Below are 17,869 nucleotides of genomic sequence, written 5' to 3' on the forward strand. Positions count from 1 at the left end.
GATGCATTCATGTAAACCAGCATTTAGGATGAAATTGTCTCTCTGACAAGCCCTACAAGAAGTCAGGAAATTATAGTTCCTGTGCCATGAAAACAGGTGATATCTGATGGCATCAATCAGAGCAGGGGGGTGCAGGAAGACTTTCAGTGGTGTATTCAGAGCACTGATTCACCCCCTTCAGTTCCTCTGAGTGCACAGACAGCTGTGAGGATATTCTTATCCCACAGGCTGTTTTTCACTCTGACAAACTGAATCAGCTTGTTTCACACAGAGGAAGGGATGGCAGCTTTTCTCCTCATCTCCCCTTTCCGAGGCTGTGGCTCGTCCCAGATTCCCTGGAGCCACCCTGAGCGTTTTGGGAGCAGCAGCTGGAGGGTCAGGACTGAGCAGGAAGTGTCCCACAACAACCTGACAGCTCAGAGCCCGTCCTGGAGATCAGCTCAGCCTCTGAATCAGGGGGAGATTGGGTCCATCCACCTCCTGCACCAGCCTGGAATGTGGCAGCTCCCTCAGTGCCAGGGGCACCCGAGAGAGCTCCTGGGGACTGTGGTGGGGGCAGCTCCTGTGGAAGGAAAAAGCTGGGAATCAAACACAGTGGGAATTGTGGAATTCCTCCCAGCAGGGCTTACCTCCATCTTCTGGAGTCTGCCTGTAGCATTTACTTGCAGCTTCAGTGCGAAGTGAAACCCCAAATGGATTTGTTGTGTCATTGCCCAAGAAATTTACCAGCAATTCCGAATCAGCTCATCACTTCCAGCAGATTATTTGGAGTTTTGAATGATAGAGACCTTTACCCTTATTGGTTTCAATGTTTTACACTTTGCCTAGCAAGAAAACTTAAACATTCACCAAGGATTCTGCAATCTTCAGAACAGGAGAATTCTAGAATGAATATACACTCTAATTCCCAACTGTAAATCAGATGTTGGACCCTGAGAAACTCTCTAAGTTTGCAGGACTTTGGAGTCAGGCAGGGAGTGCCCTGTTTGAGAAGGACATTGCTGGTTCCACCACCACAGCATCCAAAGCCTTAAACCTTCCATACTCCAGGACCAGATTTCAAGTCTGTGTGTCACTTGTGAAAAAACATGAACACATAAAGAAGCACGTTGTCTAAAAGACCATTTGCACTTGAAAATAATGTCAAGAACTGTGGCTATTTCCCAACAATCCCAGTGCAGGGAACAGAGGGATAAAGTTTCCCAGCCAAGTCACAGCTGGAGCTGGTGAAGGGTGTCTGGTGTGCCTGGCTGGCACCGAGCACTGAGGAACTCCTGACTTTCTTTGGCAGGCAATGCAGCTCCAGCCACTCCTGATCCCAGCCTCCAGCTTTCTGTTCTAACAGTCATGGCAAGGGAACTGGGAATATCTGCGTGCAACCACCAGCAAAGCTTCCCATTGCTGTTAAAAACCAATTTCCAAAGGCAGGAGCGGCTCCATGTGCACCAGGTGAAGGAAAAGCAAGTGAAGGGATCAGCAGTGGCAGAACTAATCCCATCAGAGCTGCAGGACCTGCTTCAGGAGCACCCACACAAAGGAAGGAGACTCACCATCCACTGAGCATTTGCACCACAATTCCTTCAGTGCTGGCACTGGAGATTAGCAGCACAATTCCTTAAACTGCTGAACAGCCCTAGAAGAGCAGATCTCTAAGAGAGCAACACTCCACACAACTTTCCAGGTATTTCAAGTTCATATATTTTAAATTAAAGGCTGAAACGAGCAAGTTCTCTAAAATGTCAGGTGCCTTCCCTCTGTTACTGTCAGATCACAAGCTGAGACAATCAGAGAGGATTCCCTGTCTGTCCCTGCCTTGCTGGGCTCTGCCCTGGCCCCGCTCTGCTTCTCTCTGTCCCACTGCACCGTGGTCTCTGGTCTGTCTCTGGCTGAAGGAGCTGGGATTGCTCAGCCTGGAAAAGAGAAGGATTTGGTTGACCCAACTTTGGCCTTCCAGTAGCTGAAGGAAAGATGGAGAGAGACCCTTTACAAGGGATGGAGGACGGGACACAGGGAGTGGCTTCACACTGCCAGAGGGCAGGGTCAGATGGGATATTGGGAATTAGGAATTGTTCCTCTGAGGGTGCCCAGAGCAGGTGGGGCTGTCCCTGGATCCCTGGCAGTGCCCAAGGCCAGGTTGGACAGGGCTGGGAGCAAACTGGGACAGTGGGAGGTGTCCCTGCCATGGCAGGGGTGGCACTGGATGATCTTTAAGATCCCTTCCAGCCCAAACCCTTGTGGGGTTACCTGTGCCTCGGTGGTTCTGTCCTCAGCTGCTGCATCTTCACCTCTCCAAGGCATCTTTGCTGCATTTGTGAGCAGAACAGGGCAGCAGAACTTGCCCTGAAGCTCTTTTCACCCCACACAGCTCAACAAAATCCCCTCCCCAGCCCCGCGAGCTTCGGCCACAAAGGAACGAGTTCCTACAGGAAGCTCAAAAGAAAAAGGTTAAGGAGAAACATTGAGTTAAAAGTTTTATTCATTCAACATCTCACATTACAAATATTTAAAAATTATATGCATACTGGTATAAATAGTCATTTGCAAACTATTTAATAACATTAATTTTCACTAGCACTTCAACAAATGAACTCTTTAAAAAAAGTAACTTGTGTTATATAACTTAGAGTAGAACATACAAAAATATGAACTTAAACGTGAAAATGACTTTAATAAAAAATGAATTACCCTTATTTAAAATGCTATAATAAATACTACAACCTCCCCATACACAGTAAAAACTATATGGAAATTCAGCCAAGTAGTACAATTAACTGACATACTTAAATAACTTTTCCTTCTGATAATATGAGCAATACATTGGGGGGAAAACATATTAGGGATTAGTAAAAACTAGACACCCACTTGCTAAAAGTTTCACTTCCAAAAAATATAACAAAAAAATCTGATGAAAATTATAAAAACTAATTATACTTTAAAATTTAAAAATATAAAAAATAAAACAGTTGAATACAATATTGTCCCAATTCTTACAACGCTATCACAGTAGCTTTAAAATAAGATAATAAAATAAAGCAAATGACCAAAACGTTTTATTCCATTTTTTTTTAAAAATAATCTCAAATTTACATTAGTAGAAAGATTGATTTCTGATTCTTTTCTTTAGAAACACCAGCAAGAAAGAGGATTTACTAGAACAGTAGAAAATGACATTTTAAAATGTCTGCAATTAAAAACAAAGAATTACACTGCAAAGATCTTCCAGAAGTCTGAAATAGGTATTGCACATAACTTGAAGTTAACTTGCCACAATCCATCACATTCAAGTTTTAAATCACCTTTGAACAGAAGGTTTGAACTCTTCAAAAACACAAGGGGTGAATTATCAAGTCTTTCCAACAGCATCCTTATAAAACGCTAAATTCAGTCACTGCAAGGATGAAATTTGCATTCTGCAGAGGTCTGTGTATGGAGAAGTAGAGACTATACCAAAAAAGCACGGGGCAGTGGGGTTCCTTTACATATAAAATAATCAGAAACACTTTATTTTACATTGCAAAAATAACCATGGAATTACTCTGTCACTCCCCCGGGGAACGCCGCTGCTCATTAATGACACCCCCCCACCGGTAGCTAATTACACGTTAATGAGCTGGGGCTACACGGTAACCCCAGAGAGCCCCGTGCCTTCAGGAGGCTTGGCCAGCACTGTTGAAGCACAGAGTAATGGAGAGAATTGTTTATGCCCTGTAAATCGAAGTGTAACCAAAGGATCTGTAAACACGCTTGTCACACAATCACAAGTGAATATTAGTAGAATAACGATTTCTTACATTAGTCATGCATACTAACATTACATGCCTGCCACCTAGCAGGCTCTCTTTTATTCTTTAAATATAATTTAAAAGAGCAGACACGGTTCTGCATCAAACACCTAACATCGATTCTTTATTAATAATAAAAATGGCTAAACATTCACCAAAAACGTCTGCATTTGTGTATAATTTTTAAAAACTCAGTAAGAAGCGGTAGACAATTTTGATGGTTCTTGACTTTTAAATTTCTACACTATATTTATGCATTTAAATTTCATGGGTCTAAAGACAAGTGTCATTTGTCACTTTCATGCTTTTTTTCTTCTTTAATTCTCAACTTTACATATACTATTTCTTAAATTATATGTACACCAAATACCTGGTGCTGGGCTAAGATGTTTAAGCAACATGCTTTCTTTTCTCTGCAGATTCTAAAATAGCATTGCCAGTGCACAACATCCATAATTCAAAATGTATGCAGAGCACTGAAATGTATAAAAAGCAGAATATAAGAAAATAAAATTTATTAAAATTATTTATATTAAAAAATGAAGTATATGAAGATCTCTCAGTAATAAAAGTACAAAAAGCTACTCTTTGCAATATGAAAAATTGAGGTATTGCATAAAGAGATATCCCGTCAGTGAAAAGTGTGCCTAAAAATGCTCACTGTTGGAAAAACAAGATATACAAAAGTAGTGCATAACAAATATACATTATGTGCATGACAAAATAAGTTAGCTACAAAAACACTGTACCGAAATTCAGCAGGTCATGTACAAAGGGAAAAAATTATTATTCAAAGCTAGTTCTCAAACAGTGTTATTTTCTTGTAATGGAAACCCACCTCACCTGTTTGCTGGGTAGGATCGGCACAATAGCACACCCCAAGCCACCTACAAGCATTAAAAAATGAAAGGAACATTCCAACTAGAATTATGTACTTCAGAGAAAAAAAAGTCCCTGACAATCTACACAAGAGCACTCTGCATTTGCATTACTGTTGTCAATATTTTCAGGGATTTCAGTAAAAGCAGCTCCCTTGCTATACTTGACTAATAGACAGCAAATGTCTCCATTTTGACCTTTGGAACTTGGTAAGGTATCAGTTCATTAAAGCCTGTATTGAACAGAAAAACTGCTTCTCATAAAGATAATGGGGGCTGGGGGAAAGGGATGAGGGGGGCTTTGAAGGGAGCAGATGTTTTCCAAGCAGTGCCAGGGCAAATCTTTGGTTTGGGAGACTCTCGGGTGGTCCCAGGCCCCCGGGGCCGGGCAGAGATTGCCACAGAATCACTTTTTGTTTGCACACTGCTACATCCTTGGTGGAGAAGTTGGCCAGGGCATTTAGTTCAAAAGTACTAAAAAGAAATTTTCAGAACTACTCCTTCATTGATCTGTTTCAAATTAAACCCTCTGCACCCACTGGTCAGCGTTCGGTTCGCGTGTCCCGGGCTGATGCTTCTCAAGGCAGGACTGAGTTCCAATAAAGCCGACGTTAATTAGCGATCTTGGCACTTCCACCTGCGTGTCTTTATCTCCCCACAATTAGTTCTGAAGAGCTGGGATCTGAGCTGGGATTCTTTCTACAGGAAGAGTAAGAAAGGCATCTGCACACTTGCACCATTCCGTGCACAAAATTCGGCCGGCGGTGCCGGAAATTTGGAAACTCCTTGGGTTCATGCCTTCTGTTACAGCTAAATTTGAGGGGATCAAAAACTGACTTTACAGCCAAGATGGGAAACCAATAAGCAGCCAATTTGAGTTTGTGTGCCACAATGGAATAGCAAAACTCCAGTAAAAATCAGTGATATCCTTGAGGTATCTTTAGGTTTTCTACTTTTTCATGTCAAAATGGAGAGCAAAAGCTGGCCCCTGATGAATGTTAGTATATTAGGATATAGAGTTATATATAGCCATCAAAAATAAAATCTATATATTTATCCTTCAGGAGAGGAAATGCCAGTTCACTAGTTGTCATTACTCTAGCTTTGGTAGGATATCTAGGGCTGTAACCAGACAATTGAGTTCTCTTAAAGAAAAAAAAAGTGCACTCCCCCCTCAGTAGTAACTTTACTCAACTTTTACATTCAGGAATTCTTAAAACGTAATCATTTTGATGAAAATATAGTAAGCTCTGCCTATCTCGTTAGTAATTTGGATGTGGGTGGTAGCCAGAGGCACGGTCAGATACACACCGAGCTAAAATTTCAGCCTCAAAACCCTTAAAAGAGTTTAAAAGAAAAAAACAAACAAAAAAAGATCATTATTATAGTGCTGCTTCAACTTTGCTCATGCATTTCTGTTGCTTTAAACATGCTCTTTCCTGTTGGTAGGTAAATGTACTCTTCATTTGTTGCTGGAAAAATCCAAAAACAAAAAAAAAAAAAAAAAAAGAAAAAAAAAAAAGAGGCAAAAACAGGCTTCCCTGGGGGAAAAGTGTCAGAACAGACTGATAGTGTTATTGTTACACGGTTATTTAATAAAAGTATTATTATGTTCTTTATTAACAATAATTTAATTAAAAAACCAAAATACTCTATTGTTTCAATTCTCTTCTCTTAATATTTTTTCTCTCCTCTAAGAAAACGTTGCAGGAAATTAAGTGTTCTCTCGGTAGTAAAGACAAGAGAATGCAACTCACTTGCAACATGTTATCGATACGAAAAGGAGTTCCCAATACAGTTTTCAATGACAAGATTCTATAAAATACCCATTATAGGTCATTCTTTCATTAGACTATTGTTAAATTACAGACTACTACAAAAGGACATGCTGTGAGTGAGGGGCGGGGTGGGGAGGAACAGAAGAGTGCACTTAATTGGAGGCTTGCAAATGAGCGATCCTTTAGTTCCAGCGGAATGAAATATGTCTCGGGCGGTCCCCTCCCTCCTTCACCAGGGGCTTGTGGAATTCCCTGCCGGCACGGGAATGGATAGCAGCCCAGCAATATTCACAGTAATACTGCAGACACGTCACGTTAGCACAGAAGAACGGGGCGAACTTGCCGCCGCAGCGGGCGCCCTGACACTCGTCACACAGCTGATCGTCCAAGACATATGGCTTAACTTCCACCTGCAGCCACAAAACGAGACAGGTTGGTCATTCTTCAGTGCAAATTCTTAACTCCACACGTGTGTTTTAGCAGGGTAGCCAGCAGTTATGCAGTAGGGAACGCTACAAGCAAGATTTCCCCCTTGTGACACTTGAACGTGGCTGTTGAACACCCCAAATTCCACTTCTACCCCCTTTGATCCTTCAGAAAAACCCCAGAAATCAGTGCTGACCTTCAGTCTGTCACACACCTGCTGTGCCTGATTTACAGGAAGGCTCAAACAATGTATTGACTGACACCAAAACCTTGGATAATTATGGGAGTTATTTTTGATGCCCAGTTAGGCTCTGTCCCTTTCAGGCAGGAATGGAAACTTTATACACACTGTAACTGCTGATTAAATATGCACATGTGTCTGAATTTCCAGCATTAAGACAATTCATTTATTCTCTAAATAAACACTTCATTTCTGTGTTTTTTCCATGGCTTAGTCCTCTCAGCAAAAGGAAATCCACCTGATCTTGCTGGGATCTAATGAGAGGCTTACCACGGGACTGATGCCCTCCTACGCTGCTGGCATTAAGGGCCAGGTGATGGGCAGGAATTCAGAACACCAGAAATAAATATAGGTGCAAATTCCTGCTCTACAAGGGTTTGTGAACCTTCTCTGAAGCTCACTGAATGTGATGTTTTCACCAACATTTTCAAACACCCAGGCTGTGACTGATATCTCTGCTGTTATCTCTGCATCTGGCCTGGGGCTGCTCCCCTCTGCACCTCACAGGCCTCGGACACACCTCAGGCGAATAAGGACATTCACAAGCTGCTGGGTTTTTAAACCCACCCAATTTTATCACAGTCCAGATGGCACTGCAGTAGTTTGATGTCATTTTTGCTTACAGGACACATAAACTGCTCAGACAGAGCACAGCAGCCTTTTTAATGAGCTGTTTTTCTCCTCTTGCAGGGCTCGAGTTGCATTTCCCAAAACCCTGCCCTGCCAACTCAGTCAATTTGTACAAGAGCAGGAGCAGGCAAATATTCCTAACACCACACTCCCTAATCTGCTCTGCAGTGGGAGGATGGGGATTTTTTGAGGAAAGCTGCCTTCTCCAAATGCTGAAAGGACAAAGATGCCACACAGGCCTCCTTCATGTGGTGATTCTGCTCCAGTCCCTCTGCTCAGCCACCTTCAGAGGCCAACCTGCAGCTCAGGTGTCCTTGTCACATGAATTCTGAGTGTGACAGGGCTGGCACTGCTCCCTGAGCTGGGCACAGAGGATTTCCCAGCTCCAGGGAAAGCCTCAGTTCCAGCAGCTCCATCAGGCCCACTCAGGGTGGGAGCCCCAGCCACTGAACCCTTCCTGTGCATTATCTCAGAGCACACCCTTTAGCAGCACCTCCTTGCCTAATTTTACAGGAAATCCCTTCTTGTTACTGTTTTTTTTTTACTAGTTTTATTTTTCTTTTTACAGAAAAACAGTACTGGGAAACTAAAAATAAACACAACCTTAATAAAAACTACTGTTGCTGTATTTTTACCTCCCTCATGCACCCGATTTCTGTTATAATGATTCCTCTCTGAGCATTATCTCCCCACATAAAAACTGTACAAAAAATGAGGAAATAGGGAGTGGTGGGAGAGAAGGAAGGGGAAATAGATTGCAAAATTTTTTTTCAGAGTTTACAAGTACTTACTTAAATTTGTAGTCCCACCAGCTTCAATGGACCTATTCACCCAAGTGTCTGCTTATGCAAGCACAAGTTGCACAAGGGCAGCCCAAATTATTTGTTCAAAGCTGTACAGAACTTATTTTCAGAGCCAAGATTAGAACAAAGACATTCCAATTCACAGGCCCACAGTCAAATTGTTGTTACAATTCTTCTGCTTTATAGCCAAAGCAAAAGTGAAAAGATAATGGGCTAATCAGCCAAGTTTGAAGGTTTTCCACTGTATTAACTTTAAAATTAAGATCAGCAGTGACAGTCATGTAGGAAAAATCCAGAGACAAAGGATGAATTACAAGAGGAGATGTGAGTATCTGAGTTTCCCAAAACTGTGGTCTGAGTATCACTGTAACTGGCAGTTACATTTTCGAGAGAGGAAGAGGGCAGAAAGCAAAGTGCTGATCCATTTGGCATATTGCTCTAATTTAAAATAATAAGGAATACAATAATAAAGGAATGAAATAAGCAAGCACAGCCTTTGCACAGGCTGTGGAGGGTGGCTGCAGGGCACAGTAACAAGGTTACAAGGCATTACCAGGGTGCTCCTGGACACCCAGCACACATTGGGGTGGTTCTGCCTCTTCTCCCAAAGGAGGCAGAGCAGGAGTAAGAGCTGCCCCATCCTTGGGAGGTCCCTCCCTCCCTGCACCTCACAGCCACCACAAATCCTCGCAGCGGGAGCATCTGAGGAGCGCAATATTCTTAGAAAAGGCCAAGGCAGCTGCCACACTTCCCACTACACTCAGCAACTCGAGAAACTCTTTTTCACAGTCACCTCAGCACCGCCAGCTCCGCTTTCATCCCGTGCTGCCTCTAAGCAGCCCTAAAAATGGGATTAACCTGCTGTAAGACCCCGAGCACACCTCTGAGGCAGGGAGGGCGTTTGCAGAGGAGCAGGGGGAGCAGGCCTTACCCGTTTATCAATCTCTCCGTGCTGCAGCTGGACGAAGCGGGCGCTGATAGCAGCAATGTAGCTCTGTTGGTTGGAAAATGCCACCCGCCCAGCTCCCTTGGGGTACTTCAGCTCGGGGTCGGTGTCGATGCCGGCGTAGCAAACCCCTCCGTAGAGCCGGTCCATGATCATCGCCAGCTCCACTGCAGCACAAAGCAAAACCAAACAGGGCTCTAGGCTGGCTTGTTTCTCTCAAAGCACCGCCTGAGGATGGCTCGTGTCCCCCACTGTGTCACCACGCTCAGGATTTCCCTCGCTGCCAGGCTCGCTTCCCCCAGTGCTCCCCAAACCAGGCTGCACATCCAACATGCCCAGTGCTGCAGTGTGTACCTGCTCGTAAAGGCCGAGGAACACCACCAACAAAAATGGTTTTTCTTGGGTCAAGAGGCTGGGAACCATCCATAACAAAATCACTATCACTAAGGTTCCAAGGCCGGATCTGAACCTATGGACAAAAAGCCTGGTTTTTTTAACCATTCACAATTCAAAGTGTCTCAGTAATATAAATTACAACAGCGTCCTACAGAGAAGAAAACTTCTTAAACAGCTGTACTTTCTAAACTCTACTTGTTCAGCAATCATTTCTCAAAATGAAATGGTAACGAGCTCTCTTAAGACAGACCATTTGAGGATGCTAAATTTCATCACTTCCTTGTTACCCAAATTTCTGGGGAAAAAAGCCCTCACCCTCTGCTCACACATTTACTTAATCATGACTGTGCTGTGCTGTACAACCCCCCTGGTCACACAGATCTGCACTGCTCCTGTTGTCCCAGCCTTATCTCAGTGCAGCAGGCTCCAGAGATGCCTGTTCAGCTCCTGTGCTGCTTTGTATTTGGTTACAGCTGGCCAAAATTTGAAGCACAGGACTAGAGCAGAATTCTCCCCAACCACTGACATACTTGTGTCATCCCCATTTGTACATGAATCATTTACAGTTCAATGCCATGGTATGTTTTTTAGGATTTATCTGTTACATATAACAACACTCAAACAATATAAATTCTACATGTTCATCATTAGCAAGCATAAAATACCTGTCTGGAAATACATCTTTTTCTGATAAAAATAAGCATTGTAACTAGACTAAAAAACTTTCTTATGTCTAGTTCAAAAGTAGTAAGTTGGTCTTTTCTTAATTTGACAAGTTAAAGAAATTTTAACATTAACATTCTGAAGACTGCATTTGAAGAGCCCAATTTGTGATTATCACTCAGGAATTGTGCAGGCCCTGACAATTCCACCTACCGGTTTGTCTTTGATAGTGGGGCTGGAAACACAGAGATAGAGCTTTCCATCTTCTTCAATGCATGCATCAATCAGTGCCTGCACAGAGCTTTCATCTTGGAACAGCAAAAATGCATATCCTGGCCAAGGGAAAACACAAACATCACTGCTGCTGTCTGTCTATAGGATCAGAATTTAACTCAGAATTGGGTTTGACATCACGCTGCCACACAGGAGGGGAAAAGATTTAAGGTGCTCTCAGCACACATTTCCAACCCATATGTGCTCTGGTTGTTCTTCTAAGGGAAAAATCCTTCCCAGCTGCTGTGGAAGGCATTTAGTGCCTTTAAAAAGCTCTTACTACATGTACAACAACAGGGGGGAAGAGGGAAAATGGAATAAAGTAAAAACAGGAAGTTTAGGAAGAATTTTTTTAGTGAATAATAACTGCAAAGCCATATTTGAAACTTCACCAGTTTAGAACAATCCCAAGGATTAAATTCTTTTTTCCCCCCTAAACACTGTGTCACTGCCAGACCAATCTTGTGCTTTATCACAAAAAATTATTCTAACATGCTCATCTTACTGGCTTGTAGTACTTACCTTTAGGAGGAAAATAAGATTTGCTCTCTGCCTTGTGTGGCCAGTCTACAATCAAAGGTCCAAAGCGCCGAAAACTTGCAGTGATCTCATCTGCAACAGGAGAGAAGGGAAAAGGCATTAAAATAAATTTACCTTAAAGCATTTGAAAGACACTGATTTCAGGTAGCTTCATCCTGTAAACAAACATTCTGTGACCCTCCAGGTTCAGCAGCTCACAGCAGTGCTCAGCAGCTGATGGGGGCTTTTTGTGACAAGGCAGAACACCCCTTATAAAACAAGACAGGCCAAAGCTCAAACTTTACTTTCTACTTATAAATAAAAGCTCATAACCCACTAATTCTCAGGAGCTGAGCCCTGCATCTATACAGTTATAATTATCAACTGCTCTCATGGGTGACATGAAATTCAGGTTATCATGTCACAGCAGTGCATAACAAGCTCTGATACAAAAAAAAAAAGTGGGGATTAAAACAATTCTGTGATTAAGAAAAAAACTTTCCAGCTTTATTGTTGCATTTCTTCTAACGACTATCCCAGCAGGCTCATACAGACAGAACACAGAGCTCTGGTGAAATGAAGCTTCAGAACACCTGTACCTGACCTTTTAATTTTATTTTAATAACAGCTGCAGTATTCTGCCACCTGTATTTGTGTGATGGACCACCACAAAGCCCTGGTCCCTCAGGATGCCCTGCACAGATTCATTCCTGTCTGGGTTCTCACCATGCACAGGTCAGGAGCTTCCACAGGACAAAAATCATTGCTGGAAACAACCTCAGCTACACAGGAGCAACCAAACCCAGAGCTAGGACTTGCTACCCCACACAGACCTTACAAAACTACGAGCAGCTTTTGCTGCTGCTGACTTCTGGGGCCTGTACAATGACTGCAATGGATTTATGAGTTCCCACAGGTGATACTGGCTTGTTTAATTCTGCACTTTTGTACTTTTTATCCTGCTGAAGCCGGTTTAATCACGACAACATGATTGTGTTCTTCAGTGGCAGAACACCACCACGGCCTAAACTCACAAGAAAGCTCCATTTCCATATCAAAGCTTGCAGAGAACACCCAGCCCTGAGCTGGCAGCCAAAAGGCTCTGCCCCGGGTGGGGATTTACCTTCATCGATGTCCGGAGGCAGCCCTCCCACAAAGACCTTGCGGGAGTAGCGTTCCACGCGCTCCCCGTTCTGGTGGGAGAAGCAGTGGGGGGACCCCAAGCCGCTGTGCAGGCTCTGATCCCCACGCCCGTCGTCCAGGAAGCCATCCTCCATCGGGAACAGCGAGGACTGACCTGAAGAGGGGGTTGGAAAAAAAGAAAAACAGGGGAAAAAAAACCATACTAACAGAACAAAGCGCACACTGTTGGAATAATTGGGGAAAATGCACCAGTTGCTGCATCAGCAGAACTGGGAGTGATTTGCCCTCTGAATGAGCAGTTATGTTCTCGATTTCATTGCACCCTTTCAGTTTCCAGCATCATCCAGCAGCTCAAATGCTTCATTTCAAAGGAAAGGTTCTTCCTCATACAAACCAGGATTTCTAACGGGTGCTCGAGCTGACTGCTTTCCATAATAGTTTGTGTTTCCAATGAGGTTTCTTTTAAAAGTATTGAAAGGGATGGGAACAGCCAATTTGGTTTCTGGGGCTTTCACAATATCAAGCCATCTATTCAATTTTCCAGTGAACAGCTTCTTGCAGGGAATAGATAAAATTTCGAGGTGAAAATGGGAAAACAAGAATTCTACCAGTTAAAGATATTACACATTTAAATTACCTGATATCAAAACATATCACAAACCACCCACTAGTAAATTACACAAATAACCTGAGGAAAACATTACACTGACATTTACTGCAAAGACTGAAATTTTGTCCCCCCTACAACTTTACTTCAGTGTTACAACTGAGTTTTGTTAATGGCCTCACTCTAAGAGAAAATGTAAAATGAGAAATGTTCCCCTTGCAGTCCAGCATCTTTCTATGACAATCCTTTATCACAGATTTCCTTAATAATATTTCTTTTAAATAAGGTTCTTTGTTATAAATGCCACTGTATAATATCATACATAGAGCACAGGAGCTGTTCTCTGCCATGAATTCCCTCTTTAATTCCAATATCCAACAGCTACACAGCAAACTGAGACTTCTATTCATTTAAGGAGCGTTTTAGGAATAAATATATATATAGGGAGAGTAAGTAATGAGGCGTGCTACACGTTCTAGGATACATTTCCTTTTGTCTATGATGTGATACACTGTGTCTGTTTTTTCAGGATTCATCCCAATCTACCACAGAAATGTATTGGTGAGGTTAATTTATCCTGGTTTTGCTTCCTCCCCTTGAAAGAAAATGGTTTTAAAAGGAAAACATCTTGAAAACAGAAAATCTGACCAAGATGCAGATATTTTCTGTGACAAAAATCAAACAGCTAAGAAGCTGAACAGAGAGAAAAAAAAAAGTAGTAAAATCCATAGTCCATAGAATTTCTATGAATAAAAAATGGAAGGCTCGGTCAGGTTGCTTTATGTGAAATTTCAAGAATCTTTTACACACCTTTAATAAAAATAACAGTCAAGTATAATCAGGCCTCTCTGTAGCTGGGCAAACCTCATTCCTGCTATGATAAAAATATTGTAATATTGACTTCAACCTTGTTTTTCCCTAAGGAACCTCAGCACTTGTGATTTGTTTCATCTCTTAAGACCCCAATCCTGCAGGTATCGTTGGGAGGGAGCAATTCCCAAACCTAACTCCCCTTTCCAGGCTCCTCAGCTGCTGCTGGAGAACTCCACACACACTGAACCCAGCAGGGCAGACACTCACTGTATTTATGGTCCATCAGCACCCAAAATTCCCAAAATAAACTCCTCCAGCATTGGCATTCATAACACACACACACACACAAACACAGCCCCCAGGGTTACAAACCATCCAGGTGATGTCCACTGTGATCATTTCAGCCTCAGGTACTCCCTAATCCACTTAAAATGCTGATTTATGGCATGCAGACTATGTAAATGTATGTGAAACTGCTCCCTTATAAGCTTAAAGTTTGGATTTTGCCCTCTAGTAAAAACTGAATGTTATTTCTCCCATGAGACATTGTCAACATTAGAAAATTAAAGAGGAATATTGTTACCTCGCCTTCTCCCATATGTCCTTGCTGCATGTTAAATGAGAAAGAAAACAGCCTTTCAATCATTGTTATAAGGACCAAAAGACCTCGTTTTATTGCCTTTATACTGACTCAGTGATTCTCAAGCCTTTGCAGATCCAGGTCATTTCAAAGAAGTGTTCAAAGCTGCCCCTCCCACCCCCCATGGCCTCCTCAGCCCAGCTCTGTTACTTACTGATAAACCACGGTGACAGGAGCCTGACCTGTGGATGTGGATAATCCAAGGGACTTTTGGAAGCAATTTCAGCCCCAAATTTGCACATTTCTTTATTTATTTGAGCTATTCCTGGGGGTGTGCCTATAAGCAAATGGATCTTTCCTCATGCACCAGGCTCTCCCTGCCTTGCCAAGCTCCAGAACATTCCAGCACTGCTCTCCACCCGAGCTGGAGGAGAAGCCCTGACACAAGGAAAGGGAAAGGTTGGTGTGACACTTTCTGTTTTGAAGTCAGGTTGCTTTGTACAACCCACAAAATCCTCAGTTCAATTCTGACTGGCAAATAACCAGCTGAAAAACTGAAAATCAAGGAGAAAATTGGGCCACTGAAGTTGCCTTCTAGACTCAGCAGCGTGTCCAACAGGATGGATTCTCTCTCACTAACCCAGGACACTGTGCTGGAATCATTTGTTACCCACTCATTCCTACTTTTCGTGTTTCAGAACAAATCAATTCTAGCTCTACAAAAAACAGCATTTGCTGTGCTGGCTTGCAAGAACCCATTGTGAGAGCACGGCCAAACTTTCTAATCAAACTTGCACATTCTTTCTCTTTTAATCTCATTAAAATCTCTTTCTGAAAGCAGGCCAACTGTTTTCAAAACTTGGATTCTTCCTGGCAAGTGCTGTGAGAAACTCTGAGCACATCATGTGTTTGATTTTGCTTCCCCATTCAAAATTGAGGCCGGCAATTAGTTTAAGCATTTAAATATTTGTAAACCACAACAATACAGGAGTCATTTCCTCTTTCCAAATAAAAATTGTATCAATCCAATTTGCTTCATGATTATTTAACATCCATAAGATCATTTCACTCCTCTGGTAGAGACTCACAATTAACACCAAGAACACAAATTAACAAAGTCCTGGACTTCAGACTGGAGAATATTCTTGAGGCTTTATGGGAGAATCTTAAGGGCTGAGGGCCTTTATAAGTACAATTTTTCCATGTTAAATTTGAATTTTGAAATGCAGGAGGCTGATACAGTCCTCAAAGGAGAAATGGAAGGAAATGCCAGAGCATCAGCAATCTTGCTGTGTCCCTGCCTGAGCCCAGCAGCCTTTGCACGTTTTGGAGCACATCAAGCACTGTCAAAGCCAGCTCTGCCTACAAAGCCAGAAAAATCCTGCTTGTGGTTTCTGAATTACTGACAAAACCACACAGGCTCCTTCTCTCTGTACATCCACTGCTGGCAACAGCAGCCAGACACGACTGCAGTGTGGCTGTGGGAGCGCAGCTCGGGCCAGGGCACTCCTCGCAGCTTCCCCACCTGAGGCACCCCAGACAAGAGGACTTTTCTCCTTCACCAGGACAAAAAACACCCCAAAAAGCCTCAGCCACCAGCTAGGAATTATTTCCAGTGCCAAATACTACGTTTGGAGAACCAAATACTATGATTTTTCCTCTTCTTAATTTACCTCTTGTTTTCAGCGTTTGCTTCACATCTAAGCCACAAAATACCAACATCTGACATTTCAAAACATTTCTCAGGAGCCACAGTTTATAAACTGGCCCAGCACAGCACAGATACAAACTTTCTCTGCTCCCTGCATGCAGGGTTCATCACACGCCATTAATTTCACACAATGTGAAACTCTGTGAAATACAAACAGCATTGAGGCAAGGAATGCTCTCTTGGCAGGCCAGGAAGGCAGCTGAGTCCCCCCTTTGGCTTTCAAAAATTCAGATTAAGAGAAGGCTTTGCTACACGAATACCCAGCTAAGCTGCTGCCCAAATGAAGCCTTAAACTGCCACCAAGCTCAGGAAAAGGTTTAATTTGTAGATCACAACACTTGCTCATCCTTTGCTGAGAAGTGAGACAACTGCAGCCTTGGTTTGGATTTCTCAAAGCTGGTTTTCCCTTCTCCATTTCTTCAGTGCTTCAGATAACTGCATAAAGGGCCCAAGATTTATTTATCTTGTGAGATATCTGAGCAAAAATTTGCTACAAAATCTAAAAAATACAAAGTGTTCATGCAACTGGTTCAACTGCTCATTAATAACCAATGCAGAGATGTTTTGCCAATAAAATCAGCCTGAAATTTAAAATGCTATTAGCAGCTGCTTCAATTATTTTGTCCCTTCAGCCCTCCCTTTATTTCTGTGCTGGAAATAAAGCCATAGAGAAAGTCAATGATATTTTGCAAAAATCTGCTGCTTTTACTTTCATTTTAAAGGAACATCAGGAATAATCAACCCACTCAGATTTTTTTTGTCTTCTCCTCCTTTGAGACACTTAATGGGCTCCTGGCCCCTTCACTTTCTCCTTTCTTTTAAAAAAAAAATCATATATTTTGTGTTGATACCTCCAATTAAATGTGCTGAGCATTTGAGACACTTAATGGATGCCTGGTCCCTTCCCTTTCTCCTTTCTTTTAAAAAAATCATATATTTTGTGTTGATACCTCCAATTAAATGTGCTGAGCTCTCTTCCCTCTAGAGGAAGAAGCACCACAAAACCTGTCAGCACATTGGGTATAACCCCACAAACACACTCTGCTGAAAAACCCTGAAAAATGCTGCAGGGATCCTAAATCACTCAAACCCCAAACCTGCTCCAAGTTTGTGCTGCACAAAGTGTGCCCAGCTTGGGCACCTGGTTCTGGCTGATTCCAGGTGTATTTTGTATTTATACCATCAGCAACTGTTTGTTAAATATTACACAAATGGAGAAAAGTGCCAGAGGGCAGATTTTCCTTTTTTTTCTTTTTTTTTTTTAAGGGGTATAATAAGGTTTTCTCTATTGTTACTAACATTGGTGAGCAGTTGTTTATGTTGGAAAGTAAATATGACCAATATCAGAGAGTTTCAGGCTTTTACTGAAATTGGGAAGGTGATTTGGGGCCAGGCTTGTCTTTTGTTTCCCTTGGGACTTAACTTACAGAAACAGAAGTATCCAAGTTCCACAGGATTGTTTCTAAAAGTGAGCTGGATATCCTCGAATCTACCAGAGAAAACATTTTGATTTGCCTGAATTTTACTTTCAAATTATAGAAAAATAACTGTAGCACAATCTGCTTTAGCCATTATACCAGCAGAGCTTTTTTCCTACATTTTTTTACACTCAACTGTACTTTGCAATTATATCAAGATTGCACGAGGCCATTCCAAACAAGAACTCTAATATTTTACTGC

At 42.3% G+C, this 17,869-nt stretch overlaps 1 protein-coding gene across 2 annotated transcripts in view; it reads right to left on the reverse strand.

Moving 5' to 3' along the window:
• Window positions 1-2,458: 2,458 nt before the first annotated feature.
• Window positions 2,459-17,869, reverse strand: part of CPEB4 (cytoplasmic polyadenylation element binding protein 4) — a 38,596-nt gene continuing 23,185 nt past the window's right edge. Inside the window, exons 3-9 of one of the 2 annotated variants that reach the window (XM_039701730.1) lie at window positions 14,482-14,505; window positions 12,459-12,632; window positions 11,339-11,428; window positions 10,757-10,875; window positions 9,839-9,953; window positions 9,470-9,651; window positions 2,459-6,848 (exon numbers count right to left, since the gene is read on the reverse strand). In XM_039701730.1, coding sequence (XP_039557664.1) covers window positions 6,621-6,848; window positions 9,470-9,651; window positions 9,839-9,953; window positions 10,757-10,875; window positions 11,339-11,428; window positions 12,459-12,632; window positions 14,482-14,505 — 932 coding nt within the window. In that variant the 3' untranslated portion in view covers window positions 2,459-6,620. The remainder of the gene's footprint in view (window positions 6,849-9,469; window positions 9,652-9,838; window positions 9,954-10,756; window positions 10,876-11,338; window positions 11,429-12,458; window positions 12,633-14,481; window positions 14,506-17,869) is intronic. The other variant, XM_039701731.1, reaches the window with a different exon arrangement.

Source organism: Passer montanus, unplaced genomic scaffold (genome assembly GCF_014805655.1).
Source record: "Passer montanus isolate IOZ18808 unplaced genomic scaffold, ASM1480565v1 scaffold15, whole genome shotgun sequence".
In the NCBI taxonomy this organism is placed as follows: domain Eukaryota; kingdom Metazoa; phylum Chordata; class Aves; order Passeriformes; family Passeridae; genus Passer; species Passer montanus.